Source organism: Lampris incognitus, chromosome 11 (genome assembly GCF_029633865.1).
Source record: "Lampris incognitus isolate fLamInc1 chromosome 11, fLamInc1.hap2, whole genome shotgun sequence".
NCBI lineage: Eukaryota > Metazoa > Chordata > Actinopteri > Lampriformes > Lampridae > Lampris > Lampris incognitus.
Genome location: NC_079221.1, coordinates 58785411 through 58804331, shown reverse-complemented (window position 1 = coordinate 58804331; position 18921 = coordinate 58785411). Strand labels below are relative to the sequence as shown.

The 18921-nt window shown below is 41.7% G+C and overlaps 1 protein-coding gene across 1 annotated transcript in view; it reads right to left on the bottom strand.

Moving 5' to 3' along the window:
- Positions 1–16074: 16074 nt before the first annotated feature.
- Positions 16075–18921, bottom strand: part of cerkl (ceramide kinase-like) — a 204980-nt gene continuing 202133 nt past the window's right edge. Inside the window, exons 16-19 of the mRNA XM_056288976.1 lie at positions 18089–18197; positions 17646–17742; positions 16662–16840; positions 16075–16391 (exon numbers count right to left, since the gene is read on the bottom strand). Coding sequence (XP_056144951.1) covers positions 16310–16391; positions 16662–16840; positions 17646–17742; positions 18089–18197 — 467 coding nt within the window. The 3' untranslated portion in view covers positions 16075–16309. The remainder of the gene's footprint in view (positions 16392–16661; positions 16841–17645; positions 17743–18088; positions 18198–18921) is intronic.

The window sequence follows — 18921 nt, the reverse complement described above, 5'->3', positions numbered from 1 at the left end:
TGACCGAAAGGGTGAGATCGCGGGTACAAGCGGCTGAAATTAGTGTCCTCCGTAGGGTGTCTGGGCTCAGCCTTAGAGATAGGGTGAGGAGCCCGGACATCCGGAGGGAGCTTGGAGTAGAGCCGCTGCTCCTTCGCATCGAAAGGAGCCAGTTGAAATGGTTCGGGCATCTGATTAGGATGCCTCCTGGGCACCTTCCTTTGGAGGTTTACCGGGCACGGCCAACTGGGAGGAGACCCCGGGGTAGACCCAGAACTCGCTGGAGGGAATACATGTCCAATCATGCTTTGGAACGCCTTGGGATCCCCCAGGAGGAGCTTAAGGGCATTGCTGGGGAGAGGGATGTCTGAAGTGCCCTACTTAGCTTGCTGCCACCGCAACAGTGCTGGACAAGTAGGTGTACTAACATCTGGTTAGCACTTATGTAGACGACACAACGTCATACACCATGTTTCTTAACAGTGCTGAACAAGTAGGTGTACTAACATCTGGTCAGCACTTATGTAGACGACACACAACTTCGATACATCATGTTTCTTAACCGTGCTGGACAAGCAGGTGTCTAACATCTGGTTGTGTACTAACATCTGGTTAGCACTGTGATACCTTGGTGCATGAAGCATTAACTGCATTGCACAACTATCTGCCACTGTAAGTCTCTGCATATCACCTCTTGTGTACCTACGCCAGCAGACAGCAGTATACAGAGTTGTGTAACGACCTCAACAGAGAGCAGCAGTGTACCCAACAGAGAGCAGCAGTGTACAGAGCAGGATACAAAAAGCTCTGAGCAGGAACAAATAGTGTAAAAATCTCCTATTCTTTGTTTTCATTTAAGGCAATCATATCACAATTATAGGTGTGTGTGTGTGGGGGGGGGCACTGTGTGATGGTCTGGCGGCCTGTACAGGGTGTCGTCCCGCCTGCTGCCCAATGACTGCTGGGATACGCTCCAGCATCCCTGCGACCCTGAGAGCAGGATAAGTGGTTTGGATAATGGATGGATGAATATCACAATTCCAGCTTAAAGAATTCTCTCTCATTCATCTGGTTTGTTCAGATATCTTGATGCATGCTCAATAATCCAGATGAGGAAATCACAGAAAGGTGAATCAGTTCATCTGGACACAACGTTTATTGAGAGAAATGTTTCATCATCATCATCAGTCTCCCCTGACTGCAGGTACCCCCGGACTGGAGTCGCCTTGTCATGGAAGTGGCGAGGCGCCTCCTTCCAGACTGCCGGCCGGAGAGACGCAGTTGGCGAACACGTGCAGTACGGGGGTGGGGGTTTGAACTAGAACAGGGAGCGATTGGCCACTAAATTGGGAAAAATCTGAAATAAATGCAAAAAAAATACATAAACAGGATGTGCCATTACGACCTATTGTTAGTATGGTTAACTCGGTGACCTATAACCTCTCTAAGTTTCTGGCATCTGTTCTGAACCCGTTGGTAGGCAGTAATGAACATCACATTCACAACACTATGGATGTTGTGGACAAGGTGAGGGACGTCATCATGGAGAGGATGAAACATCAAGTTCACCCGGGAGGATGTGGCCCATGACAGGTTAGCCTTCTTATGCTGTGAAACTGCAACTGGTGATGGGGCACATTTGATTGTTGGTGTTTATCGTAAACCAACACATACTGATCAGTACTTATGGTCTGACTCTCATCATCCACTGGAACACAAACTAGGAGTCATCAGGACGCTGGACCACCGAGCTGACAACGTCCCCACCGACACAGTGGCCGGGGAAGAGGAGAAATCCCACATTAAACAGGCCCTGGTTAAGTGTGGTCATCCTAGCTGGGTGTTTGTCAAAGCCAGGAAGACCCCACACAGTGCACCAGCCTATTGAAGAGAGGGGAAGGACAACAGCTGTCTAACAGTAACCCAGCGGTGATTCCCTATGTGGTGGGAGTGTCGGAAAAGCTGAGACACGTATTTTCCAAACACTGCATCTCCGTTAAAACTCCAAAACACACTGCACCAGAATCAAATCAAATCAATTTATTTGTATAGCCCAATATCACAAATTACAAATGTACCTCAGTGGGCTTAACAGCAACACAACATCCTGTCCTTAGACCCTCTCATCGGATAAGGAACAACTCCCTAAAAAACCCTTTAACAGGGAGGAAAACTAGGAAGAAACCTCAGGGAGAGCACCAGAGGAGGATCTCTCTCCCAAGACGCACAGCGTGCAATGGATGTTGTGTTCACACAATGTACATAATACAACATTGAAAGAGGATAACAGAATTATAATGGACATGATGTGTGAAGAACATGATGCACAGGATGCCAAGCAGTGTCCACATGCCAACGGAGCAGAAGTTGGTCCACCCCAAGGATCAGGTCCCCCGGCACAAACAGAGCAATGTAGTGTAGCTGTTAAGTGCCAGGAGGACTGTCGTGACTTGTACACTGGGGAAACTAAACAGACACTGGCCAAGAGGATGACACAACACAGGAGAGCCAACACATCAGACCAGGACTCCACAGTCTACACCATCTACAGACCAGGACTCCACAGTCTACACCATCTACAGGCCAGGACTCCACAGTCTACACCATCTACAGACCAGGACTCCACAGTCTACACCATCTACAGACCAGGACTCCACAGTCTACACCATCTATAGGCCAGGACTCCACAGTCTACACCATCTACAGGCCAGGACTCCACAGTCTGCACCATCTACAGGCCAGGACTCCACAGTCTACACCATCTACAGACCAGGACTCCACGATCTACACCATCTACAGGCCAGGACTCCACAGTCTACACCATCTACAGACCAGGACTCCACAGTCTACACCATCTACAGGCCAGGACTCCACAGTCTACACCATCTACAGACCAGGACTCCACGGTCTACACCATCTACAGGCCAGGACTCCACGGTCTACACCATCTACAGGCCAGTGGCCACTCTTTCAAGGATGAGGATGTGACCATCCTTGATAGGAGGACCGCTGGTTTGAACGGGGAGTGAAAGAGGCCATCTATGTGAGGAGGGAATGACCATCCCTGAACCGTGGGGGGGGGGGGGGGGTCTAAGAGTACATCTGTCACCATCTTACAATGCTGTGATTGCAACTTTTCCCCAAGCCTCTGTGAACAGTACACATGGCCTTTGTAAAAGCCCAGACACACCAAACCCACTAGTGGCGACGAAGGCTGACTGATGCATCACCTCACGTCGCCTGTCGTCTGGGCCAAAAAGTAGCACTTGAACGCACCACAAAGACTACAGCCGATAGCCAAATAGCTTGTAAATTCTGCACTGATTCGCTAAGCTGAACAGCCAATCAAAGGGGTTTCTCTCACCGATGGGCTCCGCCCATTCAACACGCCGAATCGGCTGAAAAGCTACTGACAGGGGTCCGACTAGTGACAACGGTGTGAGACGCACCGCAAAAAGTAGGGTCACAGATGCTTACCGATATTGGCCAACGGCTGACCGTCGGCCTGGTGTGTCAGGGCCCTAACTCTAGTTAATGATCACACCCATATTAGCATATGAAGCTGGTGGGTGGTTGTGCCACGCTGGGACCCCTGCAGTCAGGTGAAACGGAAGGGGTCACTTAGATGATGAGGACACGTTTCTGTCAGTAAAGGTCGTGTCCACATGAACTGATCCAACTTTCTGTGACTTGTTTGGATGGTAACCCATACGGATGTCTAGTGAACTAGTTAGCATCTGTAAAGAGGGACATGCACTAGTTAGCGTGTCTAAAGAGGGACATGAACTAGTTAACATGCCACCGGGTACAGTCTGATGGGTTAGAGTGTCCCCTATACCATGCACCCTGCAGCTCTGTCTGCCACCGGGTACAGTCTGATGGTTTAGAGTGTCCCCTACACCATGCACCCTGCAGCTCTGTCTGCCACCGGGTACAGTCTGATGGGGAAATGAAGGCTCAGTTTACAGCACAGAAGAAGCGCATCCACCACTGCACCCACAAAAGAGGACGAGTGTAAGGTTTTGTTTCCCCCGGTCGATGTCCCCGGTAGAGACGCTGGAACAACCGAAGCGACGTCGGAACTCAGCAGTGGAACCCAGCAAGGGAAACAGAACCCCGTTGATGGAGGAGGCAGATAAGTGGAAGAGGGAGAGTGATAGAAAGGAGGTAAAACAAGAGTGGACCAGGCAAGCGTTCAGTCGATGGATAGAGCGCGGGTGTTGTGTCGACCTCTGTTCCCCTGTCGAGATCTGTTTCCCCCTCGCCAGACAAACGTGTCCACATGGAAACGGGTGAGCTACCGGGTAATACCGGGTGAGATAGGTTAGGGAGAGCTCCTGTTAAGGTTACTCAAGCGTCCCGGTGTTGCATTGAATTCTGGCCGGGGAGAAACAGAGCTCGACGGGGAAACAGAGCTCAACAACACCGCGGACTTCAGAGTTTATCCAAACTGACTTTCAGTCGCCATTCTTCCTACTGGACCAGTAGGGAACACAACGTGCCAACGCAGTAATGCTACCGGGTGTGTTGCTCTGACGTCATCACAGCGCCGAGGTCAGGCTTCTGCTTCAAGCTGGGATCCTTACCGGTTCCTTCTGTCTTTGGCCAGTAGCCAGGCCGCTATGAACCGGAAAGTGATCCAGCTGTCTTTGCGACAGCAGCACAAACAGTTCCACTTGGAGCGCATGCGTGCATGTGTGGGGAGGGGGGGCGGGGGCGGGGGGGGGAGTTGTCTACTGCCACTTTAACGTGTCGTCGTGGGAATGTACCTGTGAACACTCTTGACTAAGCACTCATAACACTGATGGTGGATGCTAAAGATCATGTGTATTGTATGCAACACGGAGAACACAAGCAGAACAACTCGTGGGTTGGCCTGCTGCATCCCCAACATGGCAAAGGAGCTCCCTCTCTGCATCCGCTCCTCTCAAGCCAAGACAGGCATGAGGCAACTTCAGCCAGACGCTGAAGATACGTTCCCAGCGCCTCATACGCCACAGGCTCAACATCTGGTCATCTCCAGCTAAGGGGGTCAGATGACCAGGTCTTGGAAGAACTTGGACAGAGGCGATACATTCCCATCCCCCCTTTTCAGAAATTCCTTAGTCCTCCTGCGAGTTCAGGCGGACTCCAGTATCACACAACACTACCTGTTTTAAGATAAATGTGCCGACACAGTAACACAGGCATAACGAAACAAACACACAATGACTAAACCTCATCTCCTCTTCAGCCGCTTCTCCGCGGTCGGATCGCGGTGGCAGCAAGCTGAGTAGGACTCCAGACGTCCCTCTCCCCAGCAACGAACACATGATCACTCTTAATGTTTCCCCTCAGCTTACTTTCACCGTGTCTAAAGGGCAAGATGAACTATTTAGCATCCCTAAAGAGCAAGATGAACTATTTAGCATCCCTAAAGAGGAAGATGAACTATTTAGAATCCCTAAAGAGGAAGATGAACTATTTAGCATCTCTAAAGAGGAAGATGAACTATTTAGCATCCCTAAAGAGGAAGATGAACTATTTAGCATCCCTAAAGAGGAAGATGATGAGTTTACATCCCTAAAGAGGAAGGTGATTAGTTAACATCTCTAAAGAGGAAGATGATTAGTTAACATCTCTAAAGAGGAAGATGATGAGTTAACATCTCTAAAGAGGAAGACGATTAGTTAACATCTATAAAGAGGAAGATGATTAGTTAACATCTCTAAAGAGGAAGATGATTAGTTAACATCTCTAAAGAGGAAGATGATTAGTTAACATCTCTAAAGAGGAAGATGATGAGTTAACATCTCTAAAGAGGAAGATGATTAGTTAACATCTCTAAAGAGGAAGATGATGAGTTAACATCTCTAAAGAGGAAGATGATTAGTTAACATCTCTAAAGAGGGAGATTAGTTAACATCTCTAAAGAGGAAGATTAAAGGGTTAACATCTCTAAAGAGGAAGATGATGAGTTAACATCTCTAAAGAGGAAGATGATTAGTTAACATCTCTAAAAAGGAAGATGATTAGTTAACATCTCTAAAGAGGAAGATGATTAGTTAACATCTCTGCAGAGGAAGATGATGAGTTAACATCTCTAAAGAGGAAGATGATTAGTTAACATCGCTAAAAAGGAAGATGATTAGTTAACATCTCTAAAGAGGAAGATGATTAGTTAACATCTCTAAAGAGGAAGATGATGAGTTAACATCTCTAAAGAGGAAGATGATTAGTTAACATCTCTAAAGAGGAAGATGATTAGTTAACATCTCTAAAGAGGAAGATGATGAGTTAACATCTCTAAAGAGGAAGATGATTAGTTAACATCTCTAAAGAGGGAGATTAGTTAACATCTCTAAAGAGGAAGATGATGAGTTAACATCTCTAAAGAGGAAGATGATTAGTTAACATCTCTAAAGAGGAAGATGATGAGTTAACATCTCTAAAGAGGAAGATGATTAGTTAACATCTCTAAAGAGGGAGATTAGTTAACATCTCTAAAGAGGAAGATGATGAGTTAACATCTCTAAAGAGGAAGGTGATGAGTTAACATCTCTAAAGAGGAAGATGATGAGTTGACATCTATAAAGAGGAAGATGATTAGTTAACATCTCTAAAGAGGAAGATGATTAGTTAACATCTCTAAAGAGGAAGATGATTAGTTAACATCTCTAAAGAGGAAGATGATTAGTTAACATCGCTAAAGAGGAAGGTGATTAGTTAACATCTCTAAAGAGGAAGATGATGAGTTAACATCTATAAAGAGGAAGATGATGAGTTGACATCTCTAAAGAGGAAGATGATTAGTTAACATCGCTAAAGAGGAAGATGATTAGTTAACATCTCTAAAGAGGAAGATGATTAGTTAACATCGCTAAAGAGGAAGATGATGAGTTGACATCTATAAAGAGGAAGATGATGAGTTAACATCTCTAAAGAGGAAGATGATGAGTTGACATCGCTAAAGAGGAAGATGATGAGTTGACATCTATAAAGAGGAAGATGATTAGTTAACATCTCTAAAGAGGAAGATGATGAGTTGACATCTATAAAGAGGAAGATGATGAGTTAACATCTCTAAAGAGGAAGATGATTAGTTAACATCTCTAAAGAGGAAGATGATTAGTTAACATCTCTAAAGAGGAAGGTGATGAGTTAACATCGCTAAAAAGGAAGATGATTAGTTGACATCTATAAAGAGGAAGATGATTAGTTAACATCTCTAAAGAGGAAGATGATGAGTTGACATCTATAAAGAGGAAGATGATGAGTTAACATCTCTAAAGAGGAAGATGATTAGTTAACATCTCTAAAGAGGAAGATGATTAGTTAACATCTCTGCAGAGGAAGATGATTAGTTAACATCTCTAAAGAGGAAGATGATGAGTTAACATCTCTAAAGAGGAAGATGATTAGTTAACATCTCTAAAGAGGAAGATGATTAGTTAACATCTCTGCAGAGGAAGATGATTAGTTAACATCTCTAAAGAGGAAGATGATTAGTTAACATCTCTAAAGAGGAAGATGATGAGTTGACATCTATAAAGAGGAAGATGATGAGTTAACATCTCTAAAGAGGGAGATTAGTTAACATCTCTAAAGAGGAAGATGATTAATTAACATCTCTAAAGAGGAAGATGATGAGTTAACATCTCTAAAGAGGAAGATGATTAGTTAACATCTCTAAAGAGGGAGATTAGTTAACATCTCTAAAGAGGAAGATGATGAGTTAACATCTCTAAAGAGGAAGATGATGAGTTAACATCTCTAAAGAGGAAGGTGATGAGTTAACATCTCTAAAGAGGAAGATGATGACCATCTATTGTAAAACCTGTTGTTTTATCCATCATCCATCATCCATCATCCATCCATCCATCCATCCATCCATCCATCCATCCATCCATCCATCCATTAGCGCTCCTTTGATACCCAGAGGTCCAAGAGTCTGTGGTAGCTTTTGTTGACTGATGCTTTAATAGTCAGTCTGTTTTCCAGCCTGTCTAAAAGTCTACCTACATGTCTGTCTGTCATTCAGTGTGTCAGTCATTCAGTCTGCCTACCATTTAGTGTGTCAGTCATTCAGTGTCAGTGTGACTGCCATTCAGTCTGTCTGTCATTCAGTCAGTCAGTCATTCAGTCATTCAGTCAATCTGCCTTTCAGTCAGTCAGTCAGTCAGTCAGTCAGTCAGTCAGTCAGTCAGTCAGTCAGTCATTCAGTCCATCTGCCATTCAGTCAGTCAGTCATTCAGTCCATCTGCCATTCAGTCAGTCAGTCAATCTGCCATTCAGTCAGTCAGTCATTCAGTCCATCTGCCATTCAGTCAGTCAGTCATTCAGTCCATCTGCCTTTCAGTCAGTCAGTCATTCAGTCAGTCTGCCATTCAGTCAGTCAGTCATTCAGTCAATCTGCCTTTCAGTGTGTCAGTCATTCAGTCTGTCAGTGTGTCTTAATGTGTCTGTGTTTTCCATGGGGTTCCAATATCAGCCACTCACACCATGTTTAAAAAGGATTTTATTACAATTCCCTGTTTTGTGTTTATAAAAAGTGACGTTTTTTATACATTCTGATGTAATTGATGTATTTGTGCACTGGGAAACTATTGTTTCAACACTTGTCTCAATGCCATCCTGATGTCTTTGCTGTCTAAAACAATAAACTTTGTTCATAATTTACATTCCATTTGGTCAGCTGATTTGTGGTATGAGCAGGTGGAGCAGGAAGTGCTGGGCAATTCCACAACAGGCCACAGAAAGAAGGTTTTAATACGAGAGAGGAGAAAAAGTTATGAATAAAATGTAGCATAGTTAATTTTATGGTAGGCTCTATCCTATTCTAAACATTGTCTTAAGAAAGCATTACAGTACTAAATCATCTCTTTAGAAAATGCAGCAGCTAAAGGGAAAAGATAAATCATACTTACATACGTATTAGATGTTGGGAGTTCATACCATGTGATGATGTTATGAACTCCCAACATCTGACTAATACATAGTAGTCAGATGTTAGGACTTCATAACATCATCAGATGTTGGGACTTCATAGCATCATCAGATGTTGGGACTTCATAGCATCATCAGATGTTGGGACTTCATAACATCATCAGATGTTAGGACTTCATAGCATCATCAGATGTTGGGACTTCATAACATCATCAGATGTTGGGACTTCATAACATCACATGTTGGGACTTCATAACATTATCAGATGTTGGGACTTCATACCATCATCAGATGTTGGGACTTCATAACATCACATGTTGGGACTTCATAACATCATCAGATGTTGGAACTTCATAACATCATCAGATGTTGGGACTTCATAACATCATCAGATGTTAGGACTTCATACCATCATCAGATGTTGGGACTTCATAACAATATCAGATGTTGGGACTTCATAACATCACATGTTGGGACTTCATAACATCACATGTTGGGACTTCATAACATCATCAGCTGTTGGGACTTCATAACATCATCAGATGTTGGGACTTCATAACATCATCAGATGTTGGGACTTCATAACAGCATCAGATGTTGGGACTTCATAACATCATCAGATGTTGGGACTTCATAACAGCATCAGATGTTGGGACTTCATAACATCATCAGATGTTGGGACTTCATAACATCATCAGATGTTGGGACTTCATAACATCATCAGCTGTTGGGACTTCATAACATCATCGGATTTTGGGACTTCATAACATGTGATGAAATTCTTATGTCAGGCCTATATAAGCTCTGTTGAATGACAGCATTTCCACATGAAATAAAATGAAGAGTGAAAACACTTTGGACAGACATTTCAATCAAATTTTAAAAATGTTGAATTTCTCTTGACCTGTCCACAGCGTATCTGAGCTGCTGTGAAGTCTCTGTCTTGCTCAAAGGAACGTGGGCAGTGTGAAAATAACAAAGCGTTATCTCAGCATGTGATAAAAAAACAACCTTTTAACTGCATTCAGATGTTTGATTCATCACAACGGCTGCTTTAGCTTTGTTCCACCACCAGGTGTCAGTGGCTACACTAACCACAGCTTAACCTTCCCAAGCCTCATCTATTCCTGACCTTCAACAAGGTTTCCTTCCATAACCTCAAGCCTCGCTTTAACTCAAACTTTTTCAGACACCAACCCGTAATCATTAACCCAAACCTACTGAATCAGACAAGTGCATTATGGGTTTGTGCCTCACAGCCTGCATCTGTTCTGTGTAAACATTGCTACCGGGGTAACAGGAGTGGTTCACATATTTGCTGTTTGAACATGTGAGGTCAGAGGTCATCTACCACACATTACTTTCCCCCGTGTACATAAGCTCTGTCCAGACAAGGACTCTCATTGGTCCTAATGCATAGGGTGATGTTCTTCATGAAAACTGTTCACCATGGTTCATGTTTGGTAATAAAGTTCTTCATGAAAACTGTTCACCATGGTTCGTCTTTAGTAATAAAATTCCGTATGAAAACTGTTCACCATGGTTCATGTTTAGTAATAAAATTCCGTATCAAAACTGTTCACCGTGGTTCGTGTTTAGTAATAAAGTTCTTCATGAAAACTGTTCACCATGGTTCGTTTTTAGTAATAAAGTTCTTCATGAAAACTGTTCACCATGGTTCGTGTTTAGTAATACAGTTCTGTATGAAAACTGTTCACCATGATTTGTGTTTAGTAATAAAGTTATGTAGGAAAACTGTTCACCGTGGTTCGTGTTTAGTAATAAAGTTCTTCATGAGAACTGTTCACCATGGTTCATGTTTAGTAATAAAGTTATGTAGGAAAACTGTTCACCATGGTTCGTCTTTAGTAATAAAGTTCCGTATGAAAACTGTTCACCATGGTTCATGTTTAGTAATAAAGTTATGTAGGAAAACTGTTCACCATGGTTCGTGTTTAGTAATAAAGTTATGTAGGAAAACTGTTCACCATGGTTCGTGTTCAGTAGTAAAGTTCTGTATGAAAACTGTTCACCATGGTTCATGTTTAGTAATAAAATTCCGTATCAAAACTGTTCACCGTGGTTCGTGTTTAGTAATAAAGTTCTTCATGAAAACTGTTCACCATGGTTCGTTTTTAGTAATAAAGTTCTTCATGAAAACTGTTCACCATGGTTCGTGTTTAGTAATACAGTTCTGTATGAAAACTGTTCACCATGATTTGTGTTTAGTAATAAAGTTATGTAGGAAAACTGTTCACCGTGGTTCGTGTTTAGTAATAAAGTTCTTCATGAGAACTGTTCACCATGGTTCATGTTTAGTAATAAAGTTATGTAGGAAAACTGTTCACCATGGTTCGTCTTTAGTAATAAAGTTCCGTATGAAAACTGTTCACCATGGTTCATGTTTAGTAATAAAGTTATGTAGGAAAACTGTTCACCATGGTTCGTGTTTAGTAATAAAGTTATGTAGGAAAACTGTTCACCATGGTTCGTGTTCAGTAATAAAGTTATGTAGGAAAACTGTTCACCATGGTTCGTCTTTAGTAATAAAGTTCCGTATGAAAACTGTTCACCATGGTTCATGTTTAGTAATAAAGTTATGTAGGAAAACTGTTCACCATGGTTCGTGTTTAGTAATAAAGTTATGTAGGAAAACTGTTCACCATGGTTCGTGTTTAGTAATACAGTTCTGTATGAAAACTGTTCACCATGGTTCGCGTTTAGTAATAAAGTTATGTAGAAAAACTGTTCACCATGGTTTGTGTTTAGTAATAAAGTTATGTAGGAAAACTGTTCACCGTGGTTCGTGTTTAGTAATAAAGTTCTTCATGAAAACTGTTCACCATGGTTCATGTTTAGTAATAAAGTTATGTAGGAAAACTGTTCACCATGGTTCGTGTTTAGTAATAAAGTTCTTCATGAAAGCTGTTCACCATAGTTCGTGTTTGGTAATAAAGTTCTGTATGAAAACTGTTCACCATGGTTCGTGTTTCGTTTCATTATTTATTGCGCTCATGGTAACGCACAGCTCCAGAGAGAAACAAGCAATTCATTGTCAAACACAACTCAGTTTACATATTCAATGATGGAAAAGAGCAGGCAGAAGAAAATCGGATTATGCCTGCCCCTTACTCAAACCTAAATACACAAGAAAATACATGGTCTGTCAGTCTGTCACTCAACAACTTCTACTTACAGCAGCATGAGACGTGAAAAGACTCAAAAAGCCATACACAATAATTCATCAAAAAGCCATACACAATAATTCATCAAAAAGCCATACACAATAATTCATTAAAAAACCATACACAATAATTCACCACCAACTGAAAACCCATTACCTGACAACTCCATACTGTCTACTTATTCTTTCCTTATACGTTTTCTTGAGCTGAAAGATATTTATACAACCCTTTTACACCCTTCTCTAAACAATTCCACAGTGTGACACCACTTACTGAAATACACATCTGCTTTAAAGTAGCACGTGCACACTGATGTTTTAACACTACATTTCTTTCTGTGGTACTCGGTCTGTGAACTAAACACAAAGATTTTTTTGTAAATCTTCTGGAAATACTCTTCTTTTTGCCCTGTACATAACTAACAATTTCTGTAACACAACTACATCTTTAAGTTTCATTAATCATGACTTAATAAACAGTCCGTTGGTGTGTTCTCTTGGATCCCCTTTATGAATAATTCTTACTGCTCTTTTCTGTCATATAAACAATGGCTTTGTGTTGCTCATATACCTGTTGCCCCACACGTCCACACAGTAACTAAAATATGTTGCCCCACACGTCCGCACAGTAACTAAAATATGTTGCCCCACACGTCCACACAGTAAATAAAATATGGGGAAATAAGTGAACAATACAGAATTTGCATTACCTTGTAATCTAACACGTACCTTGCTTTGTTCAGAACAGAAATATTCTTTGACACCTTTGTTTATACATATGCTATATGAGATTTGTTTTTTCCATATGCTATATGAGATTTCCATGTCAGCTTGTCATCCATTATTACACCCAAACATCTAAATTAAGATACTCTTTCAATATCAACTCCATCTATAGACCATGAAACATTTTCATACTTTCTCTGTTTAGCAAAAACCATAAACTTGGTTCTGTTCAAATTTAATAACTTATTTTCATCAAACCATGTCTTCAGTTTGACCATTTCATTACATTGCTATCTGCTAAACTTTTTAAATCATCTCCTGAACTAAAGAAGAATTAGTGTCATCTGCAAACAAAACAAACTGCAGTATCTTTGACACTTAGCATGTCATTGATACATAAAATGAAAAGTTTTGGCCCCAACACCGAGCCTTGTGGGACTCCACATTTAATCTTCATGCACTCAGATGTATTGCCAGCAAACTGTACAAATTGTTTTCTGTTATCTAAATAACTGCTTAACCAATTTGAAACTACTTCTCTCAAACCATATGTATGTAATTTAGCAGTTAATATGTTATGATCTATTGTGTCGAAGCTTTTGTTAAATCAATGAATGCACCTATTGTGTATTTCTTACATTATATTGCTGTTGTAATTTCTTCCATTATGTTCATTAATGCTAAAGATGTAGATCGATTTGTCTGAAAGCCAACTGACTCTCACTCAGCAATTTGTTCTTTTCTTTTGGTAATACAGTTCTTCATGAAAACTGTTCACCATGGTGAATGTTTGGTAATAAAGCGCTGTATGAAAACTGTTCACCATGGTTCGTGTTTAGTAATAAAGTTCTGTATGAAAACTGTTCACCATGGTTCGTGTTTAGTAATAAAGTTCTGTATGAAAACTGTTCACCGTGGTTCGTGTTTAGTAATAAAGTTCTGTATGAAAACTGTTCACCATGGTTCATGTTTAGTAATAAAATTCTGTATGAAAACTGTTCACCATGGTTCATGTTTAGTAATAAAATTCTGTATGAAAACTGTTCACCGTGGTCCATGTTTGGTAATAAAGTTCTTCATGAAAGCTGTTCACCATGGTTCATGTTTGGTAATAAAGTTCTGTATGAAAACTGTTCACCGTGGTTCATGTTTAGTAATAAAGTTATTCATGACAGCTGTTCACCATGGTTCATGTTTAGTAATAAAGTTCTGTATGAAAACTGTTCACCATGGTTCATGTTTAGTAATAAAGTTCTGTATGAAAACTGTTCACCATGGTTCATGTTTAGTAATAAAGTTCTGTATGAAAACTGTTCACCGTGGTCCATGTTTGGTAATAAAATTCTGTATGAAAACTGTTCACCATGGTTCATGTTTAGTAATAAAGTTCTGTATGAAAACTGTTCACCGTGGTCCATGTTTGGTAATAAAGTTATTCATGACAGCTGTTCACCGTGGTTCATGTTTGGTAATAAAGTTCTGTATGTAAGCTGTTCACCATGGTTCATGTTTGGTAATAAAGTTCTGTATGAAAACTGTTCACCGTGGTTCATGTTTAGTAATAAAGTTATTCATGACAGCTGTTCACCGTGGTCCATGTTTGGTAATAAAGTTATTCATGACAGCTGTTCACCGTGGTTCATGTTTGGTAATAAAGTTCTGTATGAAAACTGTTCACCATGGTTCATGTTTAGTAATAAAGTTCTGTATGAAAACTGTTCACCGTGGTCCATGTTTGGTAATAAAGTTATTCATGACAGCTGTTCACCATGGTTCATGTTTGGTAATAAAATTCTGTATGAAAACTGTTCACCATGGTTCATGTTTAGTAATAAAGTTCTGTATGAAAACTGTTCACCGTGGTCCATGTTTGGTAATAAAGTTATTCATGACAGCTGTTCACCATGGTTCATGTTTGGTAATAAAGTTCTGTATGAAAACTGTTCACCGTGGTTCATGTTTAGTAATAAAGTTATTCATGACAGCTGTTCACCATAGTTCATGTTTGGTAATAAATTTCTGCATGTAAGCTGTTCATCATGGTAAATGTTTGGTAATAAAGTTCTGTATGAAAACTGTTCACCGCGGTTCATGTTTAGTAATAAAGTTATTCATGACAGCTGTTCACCATAGTTCATGTTTGGTAATAAAGTTCTGCATGTAAGCTGTTCACCATGGTGAATGTTTGGTAATAAAGTTCTGTATGAAAACTGTTCACCATGGTGAATGTTTGGTAATAAAGTTCTGTATGAAAACTGTTCACCGTGGTTCATGTTTAGTAATAAAGTTATTCATAACAGCTGTTCACCATGGTTCATGTTTAGTAATAAAATTCTGTATGAAAACTGTTCACCATGGTTCATGTTTAGTAATAAAGTTCTGTATGAAAACTGTTCACCGTGGTTCATGTTTGGTAATAAAGTTATTCATGACAGCTGTTCACCATGGTTCATGTTTAGTAATAAAGTTCTGTATGAAAACTGTTCACCATGGTTCATGTTTAGTAATAAAGTTCTGTATGAAAACTGTTCACCATGGTTCATGTTTAGTAATAAAGTTCTGTATGAAAACTGTTCACCGTGGTCCATATTTGGTAATAAAGTTAGTCATGACAGCTGTTCACCGTGGTTCATGTTTGGTAATAAAGTTCTGTATGTAAGCTGTTCACCATGGTTCATGTTTGGTAATAAAGTTCTGTATGAAAACTGTTCACCGTGGTTCATGTTTAGTAATAAAGTTATTCATGACAGCTGTTCACCATAGTTCATGTTTGGTAATAAATTTCTGCATGTAAGCTGTTCATCATGGTAAATGTTTGGTAATAAAGTTCTGTATGAAAACTGTTCACCGCGGTTCATGTTTAGTAATAAAGTTATTCATGACAGCTGTTCACCATAGTTCATGTTTGGTAATAAAGTTCTGCATGTAAGCTGTTCACCATGGTGAATGTTTGGTAATAAAGTTCTGTATGAAAACTGTTCACCATGGTGAATGTTTGGTAATAAAGTTCTGTATGAAAACTGTTCACCGTGGTTCATGTTTAGTAATAAAGTTATTCATAACAGCTGTTCACCGTGGTTCATGTTTAGTAATAAAGTTATTCATGACAGCTGTTCACCATAGTTCATGTTTGGTAATAAAGTTCTGTAGGAAAACTGTTCACCATGGTTCATGTTTAGTAATAAAGTTATTCATGACAGCTGTTCACCGTGGTTCATGTTTAGTAATAAAGTTATTCATGACAGCTGTTCACCGTGGTTCATGTTTAGTAATAAAGTTATTCATGACAGCTGTTCACCATAGTTCATGTTTGGTAATAAAGTTATTCATGACAGCTGTTCACCATAGTTCATGTTTGGTAATAAAGTTCTGTATGAAAACTGTTCACCGTGGTTCATGTTTAGTAATAAAGAAGTTGTTTCTTGTTCTTATGGACGTTGGAGGCTTATGGATGTTGGAGACTGGCGTTTCTGATGTGAAGGTGGTCAATCAGACTCAGATGCAACCACACGTGACAGGAACATCATCTGCCTCGTCCACCTCTTCTCCATACAGAGTAATCAGCCTGGGATGGACCCTGAACACACACACACACACACAAATGTACACATTCAGTTCGACATTTGACATTCTCAGCTATCAGTACTGTTACCATGGCATCACGGCCTGGTGTCATGGTAACAGGCTTGAGCCAGGACAGCATCATATGACTTCATGTGAGGGTCAGAGGTCACCTCTAGAATGCCTCTGTGTGGTTTAGAGGAAAGCTTTCCACACACAGCTGTACATACTATGATACATGTTATAATGCTGTAACTTATGGGTAATAATAATAATGACACCCCACCTAATCTCTACTTCACTGGAGATCTCCACCAGCTCTCCGTCTATATTCCAGGGGAAGGCTCTCTCTGACTGGATGGTGGGGGCAGTTTTAGAGACCTCCTCTTCTTTATCCCTCACCAAGACTCGGGGGCGGAGCCTCACTGCTGACACGCTGTGTGTCTCCACGAATGAGAAGCTGAACTGCGGGGGAAGAGGTGTGGTCAGAGGAGGGCGTACCATCTAATGCACTGTAATGACCTGTCTCAACAGCAGGGGGCAGCAACAGACAGATTGACGAACACGAAGCGCTCTCTCTCTCGCTTCCTCATACACACACACACACACACACACACACACACACACACACACACACACACACACACACACACACACACACACACACACACACACACACACACACACAAAGCAAAGGAAGCTCTTGAGAGATCTGACACGCTGACCTGTGTGTCTGGTTCTAAATGCAGAATGTGGGTTAGGAAGCTTCCAGTCCACTCTGTCTGTCACTCACTCAGCGTCCATCCTTCATCTACGTCTTAAGCCAGCGTCCCATCCATTTCCTATCTATATATCAATCAGAACGTTGAGTTCATCCATGCATCACAGCTCATCATCTCCCCCGTCCTTCCCTCCTGTGGTCTTACTTAGAATCTGGGTTAGTGTGTGGCCTGAGATCCGGGGATGTTTACAGAGGAATGCCGTGCCGTGCCGTGCCATGTTGGGCTGAACTGGGCTAATCTGCCTGCCTACTTGGTGTTAGTAGGCTAGCTGCTAGTAGCACATGACAACATAAAGCAGGAGCGAGGGAGACAGAGAGAGAGAGAGAGAGAGAGAGAGAGAGAGAGAGAGAGAGAGAGAGAGAGAGAGAGAGAGAGAGAGAGAGAGAGAGACAGGAACAGAGAGAGAGAGCAGGAACGGTAAGGTAGATGAGAGGAGCTCCATTAAAGCTGAGGATGATGATGCTGGTGATGAAGGTGGCCAGCCTCACCTGTCCACTGGACTCTCTGTACTTCTTCAGGTGTTTGATGAACTCTGACCTTGACGTGTTTCCTACTGAAATCAGCGCTGCACTGCCGTTGGCCAGCCTAACACACAGGAAGCAGAGAGGAGGTGACAGGTCAGAGCTCTGGAGCCATGCTGGACTGTTTCTACACAGCTACTAACATGTCTCTGGGGAGATGAAGGCTGGATTTCAGCTGGGGTCGAGTCAAACTCCTACCAGCAAACATCAAATGGATGTAAACTAAACATCACTTGTCCTCTTACGTCCATCATATAGAAGACAAATCAGGTTCTGTAAAGGACCAAGCAGGTCAAACTATGAGTACAACACATATTCCCTCTTTTCAGCTACTTGTGTACGCACGCACACACACACACACACACACACACACACACACACACACACACACACACAAACACACCGTGTACCTGGTGATGGGGGCCAGTCCTCTGGGGGTGTGGGGGCTCAGGCAGGGGATGGACATGATGCTGATATTCAGATACAAGCCTTGATTGGTCCTCCAGGAACCTGCCCTCTCTTCCAGGAGCCAACCACAGACAGACAGACAGATAGTGGGAGGGATGTGGTGAGTATCAAATCACAGAAGGACAGATAGTGGGCGGGATGTAGTGAGTATCAAATCACAAACAGACAGATAGTGGGCGGGATGTGGTGAGTATCAAATCACAGACAGACAGATAGTGGGTGGGATGTAGTGAGTATCAAATCACAGACAGACAGACAGACAGATAGTGGGTGGGATGTAGTGAGTATCAAATCACAGACAGACAGATAGTGGGTGGGATGTAGTGAGTATCAAATCACAGGCAGACAGACAGATAGTGGGCGGGATGTAGTGAGTATCAAATCACAGGCAGACAGATAGCGGGCGGGATGTAGTGAGTATCAAATCACAGACAGACAGACAGATAGTGGGCGGGATGTAGTGAGTATCAAATCACAGACAGACAGATAGTGGGCGGGATGTAGTGAGTATCAAATCACAGACAGACAGACAGATAGTGGGCGGGATGTAGTGAGTATCAAATCACAGACAGACAGATAGTGGGCGGGATGTAGTGAGTATCAAATCACAGACAGATAGTGGGCAGGATGTAGTGAGTATCAAATCACAGACAGACAGACAGATAGTGGGCGGGATGTAGTGAGTATCAAATCACAGACAGACAGATAGTGGGCGGGATGTAGTGAGTATCAAATCACAGGCAGACAGATAGTGGGCGGGATGTAGTGAGTATCA